The 18924-nt window shown below is 41.1% G+C and overlaps 1 protein-coding gene across 1 annotated transcript; it reads right to left on the bottom strand.

Moving 5' to 3' along the window:
• Window positions 1-345: 345 nt before the first annotated feature.
• On the bottom strand, window positions 346-18647 carry THOC1 (THO complex subunit 1). The gene is made up of 21 exons (XM_005490721.4): window positions 18490-18647; window positions 17302-17375; window positions 17130-17190; window positions 16196-16262; window positions 15064-15182; window positions 14358-14406; window positions 13780-13875; window positions 13434-13516; window positions 12867-12940; window positions 12158-12266; window positions 10972-11103; window positions 10491-10591; window positions 9164-9230; window positions 8944-8994; window positions 8226-8296; window positions 6831-6926; window positions 6472-6537; window positions 4455-4538; window positions 4091-4238; window positions 2707-2785; window positions 346-798 (listed from the first exon to the last, which is right to left on the bottom strand). Exons 1-21 carry the CDS (start codon window positions 18535-18537, stop codon window positions 503-505), a joined length of 1971 nt encoding a protein of 656 aa, XP_005490778.1. The 5' UTR covers window positions 18538-18647; the 3' UTR covers window positions 346-502.
• Between the last annotated feature and the right edge of the window lie 277 nt (window positions 18648-18924).

Below are 18924 nucleotides of genomic sequence, written 5' to 3'. Positions count from 1 at the left end.
GCTTCAGCGGGAGTGCAGGACAGCACTTCTTCCCTGGAAGGCACTGCTGTGCCTTGGAGTGCCACCACAATTCTCTCATTTTACCTCTTTTGACAGTCCCCAGCTCCCATGACCCCAAAGAGTGACTCCAAAGTCCACACACCGTCCTTTCCTGCTGTGAGGAACAAGCTTGCCAATTCTGTGTCCAGCGGGAGCAACCCGAGTTCTGCTGGTGCCAAACTGTCCCACAGCCTGCCCCAAAAGCTCTCCATCCTCCCCTTCATGTTCTACCACCAAAGATGAAGCTTCCTAGTTCCAGGCCATGGCGACCAATCCTTTTCTCAGACACTCTGGACAATCCAACAGTAATATTAAAAAGCTTTATATCATTTACGCAACATAAAATACCTATCAAAAATCTGTTACCTAGTGACAAAAGTAACAATTATCAATGGCAAGCACCAGAAGAGTCACAATTACCAATCCCCCAGCCCCAAGTCAATCAGCTGGCATGTGAGGCGAGTTAGCTGCTGCCCTCGGTGTCGTTGGTGAGGCTCTCAGCCAGCTCCCCGAGGCCGGCCTTGGTCAGCGCCGTCATCAGGTTCTCGGGGGTGGCCTGAGAGCCCTCCTGATCCTGCCAGGCCACCAGCAGCTGCTTGGCCCTCATCTTCACGTCCTCGCTGTCCAGCTCGATCTGCCGGATGTCAGACTCCTTCATCTCCAGGTAGGGGGCCAAGGCCTTCCACTGCTCCCCCAGCCTGCTGGCAAAGGACTCAATCTGCTCGCCCGTCATGGCTTTGTCCCGTTGCACCTCTGGGCCTGGGGAAAACAGAGAAGGCAGCAGTGAGACTCAGGGAGCACCTCCAGACACTGCAAATGAACCCTCCCCATTTTAAATCCTCTGCTGATTTACTGACAGACTGACTTACACCTACTCGAGCTCTGAGAGCAGATTTTTACAGGTGTTTACCTAGGTTTCAAGAGCTATGTCCCTTAATCCCCATAAATAAGGAAAATCTTGCTTTATATGCTATCTCCTTTTATATTGAGAGAAGTGCCTAAGTCTTAAATACATCAGAACTGCCTCCTCCAAATGAAAACAAGGATTTTGACAGACTTCAACACAAGTGAATTATAACATCAAAATACAGAGTGATCTTTAACATATAGTTGCATTTTGGAATTTTTTAGTCGCCTTACTCAAAGTCAACCCACATAAAAAATCCCAAACAAACAAACCCAGTTTCATTTCCTTTTTTCTCATGTTCCTATTGGCAGTAGGGCTGTGACAATAAATTTCAAGTGCAATCAGTACTTTAATGAATTTTCTATCATTCTGGCATTGACATAAAACCCATGGAACACTGGGCTCTGCTGGGAAGCCAAGTGCTATAGTGATTACAGATGAGTTTGCACATTCATAGCTTATCATGGTCTACAATCTATGGCTTACCACCCGTGTTTATTTCACAATTTTAAAGAAAAAAAAAATACATAGAGAAATTAATCATACTCCTAATTAAAAAAATATATATTTTAAAAATAATCTCTTATCAAAAATTAGTCCCTTCTTGTGCCACCTGAAGAGAGGTGGCACAGAGCAGAAATTTCATGTCTCTCCAGCCCTTACCAGTCACAATCATTTATCTGACCTAAAGTCACATCCAGGAAAAGGACAAAAGATGCAGACCAATAAAACAACAAAAGCCCTCAGATCATTTCTCTTATATCTAAGCACCGCAGACCATGGCTCTGCCATCACTGCTTTAAGACAAGATTTAAAGAAAGATGTAAATCCCCCACAGTGACGCCACAAAGGCTGTGTGAATCACCATTAAGCTGAAGAGGAAAGAATTTCTCTAATGTTGCAAAGGAGACTGTGGAGAAGGTCAAGTGCTGGATGGAAAAGGGCAACATGAGAGAGATTCACAGAAGCCCACAGGTGGCTTTCCACTGACAGAAAACAGCTTGCAACAAAGCTGCCAGAGGTACCCAGTGTTTGGCTTCCATGCCCTGTGCATCCCATCTGCCCGTGCTGGATCCAGGAGCTGGGACACAAGGTTACAACCCACAAGTTGCTGTGAGATGAAGGCATGAATGAGGATGGAAGAGGGCAGATTCACAGACAAAGGACATGGGGAAGGAGACCTAGGAGCAGGACATGCCAGGATTAAAGGCAAGAGACAGACACAGATTGTGGAGAACAATGAGTGAGATGATGTTTGTCAGGAAGGTTGTTCTTCTTCCAGAGAAACTTTTGCCTCTAAGGTTATTTTAAATGAAGAAGAAGTAAAGATCTCAGAGTTGGAATATATCCATTTTTGAAAGTTCCATTTACTACCCCAGGAGGGGCCAGGGGAAAGTGCTTACCCCAGTGATTAAAGGGCAGAGAGAACAGGCAAGTGGGTGAGGAACACTCACACAGGCTTTTACACAGCTGACATGTCAGCCCTGAACACCCACTCACACTGGCAACATAGACTACATAGCAGAAAAGGTGAAAGAGGCTCCCAGTGAAAGTGCTAATCCAACAGGCTGGAATCTTTCAGCACTGCAGGCCAGGACACTGGGAGGCTGCTCCTGTGTCCCAAAAAGGCTGTGCTTGCTGGTGCTAATGCACTGGGCTAAGCAGGACTGATGGCCCTCAGAGGAAACTATGTTAAAACACAGATTCTGCAACATACATCAAGAGAAAAACTGGAAAGACTGAGAATATGCAAATCTTACTTTCATTGTTTTCCTTTAATAAAGCATCATTATCTTCCTCATCTTCATCTTCACCTGTTTTTATTTCTTCAGAAGGAGGCTACAATGAAAGAACTAAACATCACTGGATGAATTTTGTGTTCAAAGAGAAATTCTACAGCTCTGTGCTTGTCTCTGGAATGTGTGTTAGAATGGAAAGCCTGACACAATCCCACATGAGAATCAAAAATCCCCCAGAGTCTCCTAAACACCAGTAAGAGCAGTAAGTTCTAATAAAATATATTACTAACTAAAAAAAAAAAAACTCATCAAAGCATCCACTGATTTAATAGGATTCTTCCTTTTCATAGTAACAACAACTAAGCATTCCATAGCGAGCTTTATCACTTGCTTAAAAAAAAACCCAGCCAACCAAATTTAAGATCACTACTGATGATCTTTTTTTTAAAAAAATCATTATTATTGTTATTCACTAATTCTATTCCACACTTGGGAAGTCCCCAAAGTTTATGTACTTTCAGACTTCTGGAAGGTGGCAATCAAATACACAAACAACAAACTTTTCACTCCCTCATTCAGGTACTGATCAGCCAGTAGGTTTCATCTTTTTCTATATTTCAGCCATGGGCCTTAGGTACACAGTTGTTTCTTGCCATAGCCTTTGGCAAATGACAGTAGTACCACCAGGAATATTGCATGCAGCCACACCTTAATACATTCAACAAATTACAATCTTCATATTTTTTGTGAACTCGCTCTTAGCTTACAGTTAACTCTGATGGCTGTGCAAACAAAACAGCCATATATTCAACTCCAACCTTTAGACCTCACATCACAGAGAAGAAGGTCTCAGTAGGGAAGTAGAGGTTTGTATCTGCAAGACATTGCTGGGTTGTGTGCCAATTCAGAGGGGTAGAAAGTGCCCTTTCCCCACTGGCAGCCTCTCTTATCACTGCCACTTGTCACTTATCTCTTACCTTATCTTATAAAGCCATCTGAAAGGGCTCCCTGGACTCAAATTTGTACTGTTGAACAAGCAAAGAGTTAATGCCTTAATTTTACAGCTCCACAAGATATATTCTTGTTTTGCTTATTTTAGAAGTCAGGGAGCTGACAGAAGAACTCTGGCAAACCTTGCTGTAATGTTCTGGTAACACTTAGCACAGCACCATCAGCTGCACATGCTGCCTCTTCTCCTGCCATCCCTGTATATTCAGGAGCCATGATTCCAGCTTACACCTTCCATAAGAAATTAGACTAATTTTATTTGTAATTTTTACTTCAGTGTACAAACTTTTTTCCTGTTTTTTTTTTCTCCCCCTCTGTCCCCATGTACCAAATGGGCTGCAGAGGGACAACCAGAAAGTGAATTTAGCATTTATTATTATAGGATAATATTACTTACAGGCAGCTCCTTGGCTAGTTTGATTACCATGTTTTCTAGATATTCAGGTAAACTCTTGAACTGTTGGTTTGTTGGCTGGAAGAAGTGGGGACTTCTACGTGCCAGAAGTCTCAGTGCTCTCCAGCCATAGTTAGAATTGTTCACAGCCCTACAACAAAACACAAGTTTGATTATTAAAGTCTGGCATCTATAAAAATACAGAAAAAGATTTAAGACAGTTATATAATTCTGTCCAAGTTTAATCAGTTTTTGTACATTTCTGGAGTCCTACACAGATACTAGTAATGCTGAGAACAGTCTGTTTTCTTTAATAATCCAAACATGAAACAGATTAAAATCAAGTGAAACACAGAGATGGACATACTTATACTTATTTTCAACCATGTTTTCAGGGTCTGCTTGTTCAATAGCTTCCTCAAAAAATTCCTCCAGTGTTGGCATATATTCCCTAAAAAAAATAAAATCAAATAAGGAGCTTAATATGCTTCACAAACTTCTCTAAAATAGACAATCTTTGTTCCTGCAGACACATCTCAAGCTCATCTACTGAGGAGAAAAATACAAATCCCAAACCAACCCACTCAAATTTAACAACTTTAAATAAGCAAAGAAACTGTTAGATCCATGTTGGTATAAAATTATTAACTGCATAATCACTAGAGTGTGCCAGCAGTTGCTAGCACTGCCTATTATATGCATTTAAACCTCCTGCCATACAAAGAAGTGATATCAACATCTGTCAGCAGCATTTGCACGGCTCACAAGTGCTCAGGAGTCTAAAATGGTTGCTAGTTTTGTGCCGTTTGACAGCAGCAAAACATGGCTGTCGCTGCCACCCCCCACCTCAGCTCCATCTGCTCTCAGAACCGCTTGTGGTGGGTTCTGACAGGTACCCAAACCAGCACAAAAGGAACCCTGACCTAAAAACAGAACAGAAATGAAATTTCACACCATCAGGATGGTTTGCTGCTGAGAAGACTCTACCCAAGAAACCCAGATTGTGTGAGAGCTGTAGGTTACTGAGAGCCAAGACTCTCATGGTGCAAAGCAAGCTCACAATGATCTGTATTTCTCCTACCCAATGCTGACAGAGACACACCTGCTACTGCAAGGGAGTCTAGCAAAGGGCTGGAGCAGGGGGTAAGCACACTGGTCTATAAAGTCACTTCAGTTTTGTTCTGAAAAAGGCATTTTGCCCAGGGCAGCAGTGCTCCATGGATTATCACTGACTACTGGAAAAAGCCAGCACCCTGAAAACCCATCTGAGTCCTGCCACATTATCCCCAGAACAACCATCTAAAAAGGGGACAGCTAAGGAAACATTACCCCATTTGAATGGAGAAGTGAAGAACCAAAGCAAAAAGCTACACTTGACCACATACAGTCACAAAAAGCCCGTAACAAAAACCTGCAACTGAATCTGGATGTCATGGCATCTATTTTGCGTTTACCATGCATTTTCTTTGTTTATCTACATTTGTTAAGGGCTTTATTTATTTTTATTTAGAGGCATTGCAGTACAATACAATCACACACATAGAACCAAAAGCTTTGGTTCCAAACACAACTCCACCTTCATCCCTTGGACAAGTATCCTGTCAAAGGCTTTCCTGTACATCCCAGCCTCACAAGAAAGGAGGGCACTTCCTCTGCAAAGCTCTGAACCTCTAGAAAAGCAATTCCTCCACCCAGGAAATCTGCACACATAGCACCTCTCCCCACACAACCAGACTTTAGAGCCACTACTAGCAGAGTTCTCTTTGGGAACTGTCCCATTCCTTCTCCAAATTTTCTTACTCTGTATCATGTGTGCACAGTAAAAGAGATTTTGGTATCTGTAACAAAGAAAGTTGTGTAGCAGAGTATATTTTAAGCATTTCCTACAATTGTGCAAGCATAAGGGACAAGCAATAATTACATTTTTCTGTATCTGCCCCACAAACAGACACAGTATGTGCTGGAACAATGCCTGGTAGTGAATTTCCTCTTATCTAGCATTGTTTAAAGCACAGGCCTGCTTGAAAATCATAGCCAAGCAGCATGCTAACTTCATCAGAGCCAGACTTGGCAATCTTCCTTCATTATATAAGGTAATTAATTATACAATCATGTTCTACAAAAGGGGAGTCTTCATCTGGTTTTCAGCTTAGATTTTACTTTAGCAAGCAATGAAAATTACTGGCAGCATAAACACTCGAAGAAGTGAGGAAAACTGTAAAGAGGTTTTAGGGCAAAGATTCATACAACCACCTTCTCTAAAGGTGTGAAATGCACTTCTCCTGAGATCATCTTGTACATCTTCCTCATGCCAATTTTGTAACTCTTTAATTAGAGTGCTAATTAGTTAGCTTTAAACTATGACACACCCATTTTTTACCTACCTACTCTCAGATTTACAGGCTTCCATATTATCAGGACATAAATTCCAAAGGCGGGTCAGCTCCTCACTGAAAAGAAAAGCATAAGCACACATTGTTTATGTTCATCATTCTACCATGCCACCCTCATGGACTGCTTTAAAGGGATCTGTAAAAGATGGTTATAAGGAAAGAAAGCCTACTGCAAGTTTTAAAAGAGTGATATATCCTTTGGCTGTTCTTTGGCAGTTCCAAAGTAAGCATGTTTGAAAATTGGTGTACAGAAAAAACAGTGGGGGGAAAAACCCCAAATACAAAATCCCTCCAATCAATTAACTAAGCCAAATCCAGAAATTTTGTAAAGGAAAGAGAAACCAACATACTTCCCCATAAGGATTTTTTTGTTTGATCCTTTTCCTAAGAAGTCCTCTGGAGCTGGCCTCTTCCTCACAGGCCTCATTGGCTTAGAATCAGGAGGTCTAAGAAAAAAAAAAAAGATGCTCCTTAGTATCAAACCAGTAATATCTCAAGAACAAAAAAAGCTGTTTCACCTTCACCTTTCACCTTGAGATGGTGCTAAGTTAAATCATAATGAAAGGACTGAGGGACAGTGAGTCTAAGGGTGGAAGGAGGCAGTGGGGAAAAGGAGAGAGAAGGCAAAGTAGAGATATAGGATTCTGCCAGACACCAAAATTAGTTCACTCAAAAATGTAAAGGTCTACCAGAGTCCCAGTAAACAGAAGGAAAAAAAAAATCACAATTGTGCCAGCAGGACGTGATCTACCCTGCTGCTGGGATCATGGCTGCAAGGTCTCTTTCCCCAGCTGCACCTGATTTCATGGGATTAGAGAATGGAGATCCCAGAGCACTGAGGTTAGGGCAAGACCTACCCAAGCTGAAACTCTGGATGAGATCTAAAGGAGACAGAATATTTATAAAAGTCAAATTTCATACGTTTACTTCCCCACAATCCCCCTGCAACAGCAATTTCTTTCTTCTAACATCCCCCCATCCTTTCACAAACAGCTTAAGTCATGAAGAGGTGGCTGCACAACATCTCTCCAATAAAAGGGAATCTCCAAAGATAGAATGACCCACATGCTCCTTACCACAAAGAGGTCAGTCTGCGTGTACAATGAAGAAGTGTGGAAGACAAATGTTTGGTCATCCCCTCAAGACAGTCAAGTAGACACATGGAGTCAAAGTTCAAGTTTTGCCACTAGTTAGTAACACAGGAAACTTTCAGTGGTGAAAGCCATCTAATTAGATGTCATTCCCTTTAAGGTAAGTGATCACCATCAAGTGGCAAACTAATAAATAAATTGTGTAAGAGAACTCTAACACAAACCCCAGGTATGCTGCCCTGCCCAAAGGCATAATGCCAAAGGCTTCATTAGAGGCAGTCCAAAGGGATAAATGGAAAAGTCAGGCACTAATCACTTCAACCTAGGGTCTGCTGAAAGCAGGAGGCAGCAAAACCTGCTCCAGTCTCCTGGACCACTGGATCCCCAGTACCACAAGATATTGCCCTGAGACAATGAAGAATGCTGTCCTGAGAGCAGACACACCATAAGCACCTCCTCCCTGACACACACTGTGAGCCTTATGACTTTTGGCAGAAATCTAAGAGCCTGCACTCACTGAAGGGACAGGCAGCTGTACAGATCTCCAAGTTGTGTGAGTGGTTAATGCTCATATATACCACGGGTACAGAATTCTGAAGTGGAACAACCATTTCAAACAAACAGCAGAAAGCTTCTGTTCCATAACACAGTTACCTTTCTTTCACAAAGCTTGGGCAGCCCTCATTTTTCCATGAGTTCCAGTTTTCTTCAGTATTTAATATATGCTGTAGAAAGACAAAGTATTGCACATTATTAGGGTCATAAGCACTTTTAGAGCTGACCCCAAAGTTTTAAATGGAGTTATTAAAACTAAGGGGAAAACTTTGTTCTAGGTTGTGTGTTTCAGTCACTATCTTGAAGGTCATCAGTACAATCTTAAGCAACTGGATTGATTTATGCAAAAACAGTGTACCTCCTCTCTTCAAAAATTGTGGGAAAAGCTTTATCTCCCCTGTCTAGACAAGAAAATAGAAGCGGTCAAAGTAAAGGAAAAAAGGAAAGCAAAAAGACAATTTCTAGGGTTTTGATTAATTTCACTTGTATTTCATTTCCATGTCTTTGGGCACAGGACTCCTATCTGCAAAAACTTTGAAATATTTTTTAGTTTCCAATAACCCACCATCCTGTATGTACACATGCACATACAGGCACATCTCTGTTTCTCCCCTAAAGAAGGAAGAAAGAGTATTAATGAAAACATGGGATAAAATATGACTACAAAATAAAAAGACACTTTTTTAAAGACCATTTTTTAGTAGGATGAGGTAAAAGTTTTCTCAGATATAACAGGTGTGTTACAAAAGCTAGTATAAGCTGAAACTGCTTTTTTATGTGCTATATACTTTGTTCAGGCAGACATCAAAATACTCACCTCTACCATTTTTGAGAATCTTTCCCCATCTGGAGGATTTTCTGAAAGAAGCTATGAATGAGAGAAAAGAAGGTGAACTTTTTGCATTGTATCTGTGGCAGAACATGTAGGAAAAGACCTCCAGAGAAAATGGTGGCTACTGCTCTAAAGGTGGTTGATACAATATTACCTGCTTAATATTCTTCCATGTAATTTTCATGAAAGTAGATACTGTACCAACCTGGTAGACTGCTTTTGTAGTATCTTCAATCCAAAGAGACTGTTCATCTGTTAGAACATAGTTTGAACTGGAATTACAAAAAAAACAACACATCAGGAAGTGTGCTGAGGACACCGAATTTATACTACATACCTTCTGAGGGGTATTAAGACGAGATCTGAGGAAAGTGCTTTGAATGTGATCTGCTCTGGTCCCAGGGCACTTATTAGTTTGTGGAATTAATTAGATGTGCTTGGGGACTACACTTTCAAGGTGTAGATTCGCCCAACAGGAAGCCCATTGAGTGATTCAAGATCAAAACTCAATATCGGACCCAAAATACAGCAAATGGGCACAATGAAAAGATTTCCCTCAGAAACACTCAGCAAGAGTTATACTACACCATCTGTACCTCATGCCATCCTTGAGCACCAATAAGAGGTCAATTTATAATGAACATTTTAATGCAATGACATTGAAATGACTGTCACCTTAAAAGGACTGAACTGGAATTCAGAAGACTTGAATTCCATTCCTTCTCAGCCACTAGACTGCCTTGATAAATGATCTGTAGAATGAGGATAATGATCCTAGTTTACAAAGTTCTTTGAGAGGTGTTTACAAAAAGCAATATATAGCAGGTGGGAGATAGCTGCCTTGTTAAGGATGTTAATTATTACGTGCACATACAGCCCAGGGCACAGGAAATGAGAGAGATGGGTTTTTCTTCAGAAGAATGTTAGAGACTAGGAACAGATGGGGTTTGGTTCTGTCCCATGAATTGATAAAAGCAATAATCACCATTGCTATTTCTTGCCATTTTAGACAGAGTTCTGCAGTGCACTAAGAAAAAACAAACCAGCAACCAATGCCACATTGCAAAGCCAGTATAGATTCAAAATGATGCCACACACAAGTAGCTTGCTCTGCTCTTAACTGGGTGCTGCCAAGGAGAGTCTCCTTCCCTCTCATGGCTGGCACTCACTGTAAGCAAATTTCAGTGGCCTCTACTTCTCTGAGACCCCACAGCTCACCAACCTGGCAGAAAACTTACTCTGCAAAGATGAGCAGATTGCATTTCTGCCTGTAGAGTAAACGGCACAATTTTGAGCAAGTCCAACCAACATGAGAGCACAGGAGGGCAAAGAATCAGGCAGAGGAACAGAGAAATTAATTGAGACCTCTGCTTTCCTGCTGTAAAATAACTTCAGCCATACCCTGTATTTACCAATTCAAGGGTCCAGGTTCCACAAACTCAGAATAAGTAGGCAAACTATTTTGAAATATTTTGGTTTATCTGTAAGTTCCTAGTTCCCCATCCCCAAAACACAAAGTATTTTCACATTACCTTTTAAATTTGACTTGTCCCTTTAGATACTGAAATAGTATTAGGTACTGCAACAAGATGTGACGACGGAAGTTACTGTCACTCAGCTGTAAATCCATCAGCTAAACAACAATAAAAAAGCAAAAGATCTTTAAATATTTACTCTCTTTTAATTTATCTTTGTAAAGGCAACATTAGAAATGAAATCCAATAAACAAGTGGCAGTGTTACTGAAGACACTTTTTCCAGAAATAGAAGCCCTTGAGTCATTAATTAATAGAGGCAACCCACAAAGAATAAAATAGAAAAAAAGAACAGAATAAATCTATCTAAATGAAGCAGCCAAACAGTGTAATGGGATGTCCAGAGAAACTGTGGAGTCTCAACTGGACATAGTGCTGATCAACTGCTCCAGCTGACAGCTTTGAGCAGGGAAGCTGAACCAGACATAGGTTCCTTCCAACCTCAATTGGCCTGGAATTCTGGAAGGGAAGCCACATACCTTTTCACTAGTTAGGAACTTTGCAAAATACACATGTTCTCCTCCTGTTTTTAGTTCTTCCAACTTTTTTCGGGAAGCCTGAGTGTCATCCAATTTGTAACTTTTGAAAACAGCCAGAACTTCTTCTGAGTACTACAAAACAGAGTTATTTACCACATGAAAACAATACTGAACCTTAGCAGACGTAAAGCCAAGTAGTAAAATACTTGGAAGATCTGCTATCAGCCCATTGAAACAACCCATTTGTCACTGATGTGCAGGACTGCTCTGAACACCACAAATGAAGTGAAAATGTTATCATGTCAGAACATTTAATCATGTAGAGTATGTAAAGAATGGTAAGAAAAGCATCATTTTAGGTTCTAAACAATGATTTGTTGTTTAGACATCATGAAGAAAAAAGATTCACATGATGACAGTGCTACAGTAAAAAATTTCATCTGAAAGACCTAAGTCTGGCCTTTGATCAGTTTCTGAACTGCACCTGTGGTGGTTTACTGTGGGTTTGTTTTTTTGCCTCATTAGTAGATGTCATAAATTAGATTTATATTAGGATGCCTGAGCAAATGTTACCTCTAATTACCAGCACACAGAAAATGAAGATTAAAAAATAACTAAGCTTCTTTGAATTAAATAAATACTGAGTGACAAATTTTGAAGAAACGGGACCTCAGCAATAAATCCTCATCAACATTCATACTAAGCAAAACTGAAACAGCTGGCTGAAAGGGACATTCAAGTCATTGCTTCTACAAAGAGATTTGCTTTGTTAGAAACCAGTAATCTTTAGGATGCCACTGGTATCAGTATGACTACTCAAAAATAACAGCAAGGACTAGATAGAGCTATTTATCTTCTTGGGGTAAAAAAACCCACCCCAACCCACAACTTCTGCTTTTTGCAGCTAATAAACCACAAAAAAAAAAAAAAAAAGTACTTCTGGCACTGTTGCAACATATGAAGTATTTCTGGTATTGAAATAAAGTAGGAAATTTATTGTACATTTTAACACAATATACTAATGTAAAAGGCTCACTTAAGAAAACAGCAAAATGCATTTCCTCATGCACAATCATTTTCCAGCAGCCTGAGCCTTTGAACTGTTCCATGCTCATGCAGTCACTGCTACTCATGTAAACAATGACCTTTTCTTAGGCTGAATGGTTGAAGCATGAACTCAGATTACCTTAAGAAATGTTTTCCATGACACCTTCTCATAGCACTGCACAGGATTTCTAAAATAATCTTGAAGAGACCAGAATTTTCTATACAGGTTATAATCTATTGGAATGGAACTGTGGAAGAAATAATGAAAAAAAAAGAACATATTGAAAAGCAATATACTATATTCAAATTCACTCAGGAATGTACATCCCCAGAAAACATTATTCACTTTGGAAGTAAATTAGTGAGTCAGTAGTGAACCATCACAGAGGAATCTGTAACTCAAAATTTGTCCTTGTAAGAGTTTTCCATTCATTCTGTTGTTACTTGCTCACCATAAAAGCAAAAAAGTAAACAAAAGGGATCTCAGGAGTTTTTCACAATCTGTGGCATGAAGGGGAACACAGCTTTTTCTCCTTAAGCATCTACTCAAAATCCCTGAATACATCTTATCACGAGTTTTGTGAAAGGAATTTGTAAAACTCTCAAAACCAGAGTGGTTCTCAGCCAGGGTATACAACTTTTTCAAATCTGTACATTTCTGTTTTCCAGACAACTTAAACAATTAAGACATTGCCAGGAGCCTTCACTGATTAGATACATCTAATCTTCAGACGGCAGAAGATGAGGAGAACTTAAAGATTCTCAGCATTTAAAGATATTTCCCAAACAGCATTTTTCCTTTCACTTTATCAAGTTTTGGTTCAGCTTTTAAACTTCTGTCAGCTCACCAACTTGTTGGTGCTTCATCGTCTCCCATTTCACCTTCTTCCACATCCATTCCTTCTTCCCTCTCCTCGGTGTGCTAAATAGGAAAAAATTATTTAAGATTTATAAAAATGCCACAACAGTTTGCACAGGGCTCTCACAGTGTTGTTTACTGTAAACATTCAATTATATACAAGATCAGAAAGCTTAAGCTGGTAACTCAGGAAATCTCTGAAGTATTATTACTGTAATATGTGTAATAATTTTCTGTCTTAATGCAATGGTAGCCTCATTTCTCCTGAAAAAAGCTGAAGCGACAGCTCTGTCCTCTGCATACTGTGGGGAAAACTTTGCACAGTACGTGACAGTACTCATTCCTCACAATCAAATCTATCTTTTTCTCCCTCAGAGTGCACAGTTTAATGTTCCAGGTAACCTAACAGACACCTGGGAATGCCTATTCCCAAAACAACAGCTTGGTCTGGCAGAGGGACAACCAAATTATGAACCTACAGTCCCAAACACTTTTGGTGCAAACAATCTTACACATTAACTGCAGAATCAGTGAAAAATTACATAGGAATTTTCACCTTCTGTCCCAGAGTGCTCTCATGTTCATTGGTATTGAAAACAGTGACATTTTCCAGGTTAAACTGACTCTGTAGGTTAAGCCCTGTGAAAAACAAAGAGAAAGTCTTAGAAGCTGTGAAGTTCCCAAGTCTGTTTATGAAATACTGATATTCAATTCTCAGAGCAAAAACTTACATCTGAAACCAAAGCAAATAAAAGTCACAACATCAAGGAAAGATATAAGAACTAGGATGCAAATGCAAAGTGATTTGGTCCAACTGGATTTGGTCTGCAACCATCACAGACTTGAAAGTTTCAGCTTATTTAGTCTCAATGCTAAGTGTGATGAAATGCAAAAAATCTCACCTGACTTTTCTGAAAGTGGAAATAACCTAGCCAAGAACAGCTGAATTCTTCCACAAAAGACTGTGTTTTGTGACTTAGACAATCTTCTTAGGAGATCTAAATATTGTAAAAAGTAAATAATATTAGTATTTATCCCTCTTTTAATTTCTCATGCAACAGAATTCAAGACTTGCTATTTACATGACCTACAGAGCTAAGGAAGCTCATAATTGTAAATTCAAATGCCAGTGACTCCCTCTGATCAGACATACTTCTTCCAAATGCATTCTGCCAATTCTCCTAACACCTTCAACACCAATAAAAAATAAATTTGAATGAATCCTACGCAAATAAAGCCTTATTGCTGAGGAATAATATTCTTCTATAATCATCTCCACTGATGAAGAGAGTTCCCTAAGGCCTGAATGACTTTTACATTAATAACCAAGAATAAGTATCTGTTCAGAGAGATGCACCTTTTAACTGTATTACTTACTGAACACATGTGAATTTAAATCACATTATTAAACTAATTTTCATTTCCTGAGATAGGAAGCTCTTTAATACTGCTCTCCCCTCCCCAAAAAACTACCACTCACCATTGCACATGCGCAGCAAGTAATTCTTCCCTGCAGAGTAAAATGTGTTCTGAAACAGAGTAAAAGTATTTAGAACATTAAAAGATAAAACCTTCATGAGCAGACTTAATCCAATCACAAGATATGAGTAAGTCTGAGTCACTCCTACAGATAACTCTAAATTCGAGTCTTCCCTTACATAACAGGCAGGTTTCACAAAAAGGCAAGTCCCACAAATTGCAAGAAAGCATGAAACACATTTACATCCAGCCTTCATAAAGAAAAACCATGTGTGACAATGAACTGCAAGAACACCATCCACTTTTTTTTTTCTTGGAATGCACTAATTTTTACACTCATTTCCTTTATTACTCCATGTGTGATTTATACAAATAAGCAAAGAGCACACACAAAAGATTCACAGTGTTCACAATACTGGTGATCTGGAAGAAGAAATTGGTAGACACTTGGATTAACAAGTTTGTGAATATATCAGGGGCCATAATGTAATCTGAAACAAATCAACCAAAATGACTCTGGGAGGAGGTTCTAGTTAGAAAATTCAGGATAGGAAAACACTGAGACAGTAGAACTCTTTTCAGCTGCATCCCTGGAGTTCCTGACACTAATGTGTCAGCCACAAAGACAGGTAAATTCTGTTCCTTAAAATGGTTCTTGAAGACAAAAGCTCTGGCCAAACGATGCAACATTCTGCAAAAATACCTACCGATTTCCACGTAGCAACATTTTTCTCCACAAAAGTGAAAATTTTGTCACACTGATCCAAAGGGAGGCAATCCAGAACATCCCCCAAAAGCACAAAAGGAGTTGATGCAGTGCAGATACCTATAAGGAACAGGGAATTTTTTATTCAACAAATTTTAACTGAAATACAAAACAAAGGGATGAATTACACATGAGGGACATTTTATTAAAAAAAGTAGAAGAAAGAAGTTCTTCTGGGTTCCTACAAATCCTAACAGAAAACTTGGGCTAAAATGTGAACTTTCATTAAAGCTATTTCTGCACATATTCAAATGAGATTTGCAAAAGCTTTGCACTAACATAAAACAAATATTAAAAAAAATCACTGTTATAACAACCTCAAAATCTGATCTTTCTGCAGACTGCAAGTGAACTTTTTCAGACTTCTATACCCACAGTTAGTCCCTCTACACACATCCATGAAGGCTGAGAGCCTTTTCAAGCACCACTAAAACAGTGCTCCAAGTCCATCCACCCATGCTCTGCAGGCAGTGCCTGCATTCCTCACAGCACAGCTCTTGTTATTCTACAGCTCATAAAACACACATGGAATTGACCTGCACTTACTGAAACAAACAATTCTTGGTGAATAATGTGAACAAACAAACAAAAGGAAGAGAGCAAAAGTCACTTCAGAGGAGAACAGCACACTGATTTCTGACACAATCTGTTATTGAAACAGATTCAAGTATCTAAAAACCAGCCATATCCTGACAGGAGATGTTAGTTCTGCCTCTGCCAAGTCATTTTACCTCTCTGCCTCACTGGTCTCATCTCTGAAATTATGATGGGAAACTTCTATCATTTAGAGTGCTGGATAAAGAAACTGCTTATCATGCTACAACCAAATCCATCCATCTTTCTTTCTTAACAAAAAAAAAAAAAAAGATTCCAACACAAATGTCACATATATAACCAAATGTCATTATATTATACTTAATTTCTCTTCTGAAATGAAACACTAGCATAAGAGACATATATCACCAAAGATAACCACAGCAGATGGCTTACAGAAATCAAGATTTTAAAATTCCCCTAAATGGTCCCTAAAACTGCCAAAATATTTGAAAGAGAGATGCTCTTTCAATGCTCACCTTCTGTGACTCCATTAATAGCAAGAGAAATAATTGCCAGGAGATTCTCGCATGGAGCTTTGTTTATCTAAAGAAAGAAAACACTGTTGAAATTCTCCAGTCTGACCATAATGTATCTAACAAAACTGAAATTCTTGTTTCCAAGTAGGTATATTTAAAACAAACACTGACATTCAACTACCCAAAACAATCTCTAAAATCTGACCAATCAGTTAACTGTAGTAAGCTTTTATTGAGAATTAAACTGTTCCTGACTGCTTCCAACCACTAAAGACCCAAATGCACAGTCATTTGCCTCTGAAAATTAATATCCCACATCCAGACTTCATTCAAATATTATTTGATCATACACTATTTGACTCCTTTCATCAGTCTTTTCAGCTGACAGGGCAGCTTTGTTACATAAGTAACAAATCACAAAATAGTTTTGATTTGGGGAGGCCAAAATATCTCATTGTTCAAAGTCCCCTGTCAGGGGCAGAGACAACTTTCACCAGCCCAGGTTGCTGAAAGCCCCATCCAGCCTGACCTTGATCACTTCCAGGGATGAGGCATCCACAACATCTTGGAACAACTTGTTCCAGTGCCTCACCACCCTCACAGTGAATAATTTCTTTCTGACATCTACTCCAATCCTACCCCTTCCACCCACTTTTTATATACAGTTATTGAACAATGCATGTTTATGAATTGAACTGCTAGAAAAGGCTCAGACAACAGGTCTCACTACAGTGTGATGTCTGTAAAATACAAGGTTCTACCTACCTCCTTGAATCATCTGTATTTAATCTCAATTACCTCACCATTACATAGCTCCTGTTTTTAATAAAGTTTTCTTACACTAAAGTAAGTTGCTGTTACATTAATATACTAGCCTGCTAATAGAAATGTGAGCTTCAACAAGAGATAAGCTTCAGCAATTTAAAATACTTACTATTTCTTCTTCTACAACAACTCTAAAAGCTTGATCCAAGGTACACTTCTTTTCATTTTCACTGCAAAAGCAAACATTCCACCTTGGTTAGTAACAGCCCTCAGGCACAAGATTCCTAAAACTTATCTAAACAGGCAATTTAAAAAAATAAAAACAAGTGACCTTCGCTTACCTTCCAGGAACCTGGTTAAATGCATTCAACAACGGCTTGATGCTTTTGTTAATCAGAGCCTCTCTGGTGGATGTCTACCAAAATGCAAAGAGAGAAAAGCTACAACACCAGTACAAAAGTAAAAGGATCTTCCTTCTTCTTCTGACAGTGGACAGAAATAACAAGGAATCTTTCTGCCACACACCATGTGTTGTTAGTTTACAGAGAGACCTTTGTAACAGGAAGGGCAAATAACAAGCACATGGGAAATTAGGCACATGAGCTCATAGAGCATCTCACCTCAAATGGGGGCTAACAGCCTGGTGAAAACAGCATTTCTAAAGGACACACGGGATCAGGCTCTTGTGACCAACACTGGACCTATCATTGTCTCAGGTGCCACGCTCACAGCTTCGGGTGGTTATGATGGTTTGGGACACAGGTCAGGGAACCCTCTGAGTCGGAAGGGACCCACAAGGATCATAGAGCCCAACTCCTGGTCCTGCATGGACAGCCCCAAGAACGGCATCGTGTGCCTCAGAGCCTCTCCCTGTCTTCAAGGGAATTAACAGCTCTTCCCAATTTTCTACCACCTGACAACTCGCATGGGATCCCTGCGAGTCCTGCGTTTATGAAGATGTTAAAAAGCACATGACTCCAGCTAAGAAGGTGGTCTAAAAATGACTACTTCCTGTTACAAAATCGCTCTAAAGGATCGAGTGCTTGTGCCTCGAGCACTCCTGTGCAAATCCCACCCTCTCCTCTGACAGCCTGAGGGGCTCCAGAGGCCGGGAACACACGGAGCCCCCCAGCTCTGGGAAAGGAAAAGCATCCTTCAGCAGAGGCAGCAAGTGCAATACCCCCGGACGTTTTGCTGCTGGGGCACGCTACCCTTTCGTTGTCTTCCATATTAATTTTCGCTAACCTGAAGACTGATCCCCCCCACCCTTGGCCGAACCGGGGCGCAGCCCACCCTCGCCCTCGCCCTCACTCCCATCCCGCCGCACCCCGGCCGCGCTCAGCGCTCCATAAAGCAGCGCCCGGGCCGCTCCCAGCAGCAGCCCCGGCCGGGCCGCGGGCCCAGAGGCGCCGAGGCACAGCCCGGCCCCGCAGCTTCCCGTCCGAGCGGCAGGGACGGAGGGAAGGCTGGAAGGACGGAGGGGGCTGGAAGGACGGAGGGAAGGCTGGGGGGATGCGGGGGAGGCTCACCGTGAAGCGGAGCCGCGCCTCGGGCAGGCTGAAGAGCGGCGGCGACATGATCCCGGCGGGCGGGAGGAGGGGCGGCGCTGCGGGCGCGCGCCGATGACGCCGTGGCCCCGCCCCCCGGCGGGAAGAGGGAGGGATGCGGGCACCGGCGGCTCTGGGAGCGGGACGGTCCTGGGGACACCGGGTTGTGGGTCGGGAAACACCCCCGGGATGGCCGGCTTCACCGCTAACCCAGCACTGCCAGGCCCGCCACCCAAACACGTCCCCAAGGGCCGCATCCGCACGCTTCCAGGGTTGGTGGCTCCATCGCTTCCCTGGGCAGGCTGTTCCAATGCTTGGCAGCCCTTCCTGTGGGGCGATTGTTCCCGATATCCGGCCTGAAGCTCCCCTGGCACGGCCTGAGGGCACTGCTCCTGTCCTGTCAGTTGTTGCCGGGAG

This window comes from Zonotrichia albicollis, chromosome 1, assembly GCF_047830755.1.
Source record: "Zonotrichia albicollis isolate bZonAlb1 chromosome 1, bZonAlb1.hap1, whole genome shotgun sequence".
Classification (NCBI taxonomy): Eukaryota; Metazoa; Chordata; class Aves; order Passeriformes; family Passerellidae; genus Zonotrichia; species Zonotrichia albicollis.
The sequence above is the reverse complement of the archived record's forward strand: the minus strand, read 5'-3'. Positions and strand labels throughout refer to the sequence as shown.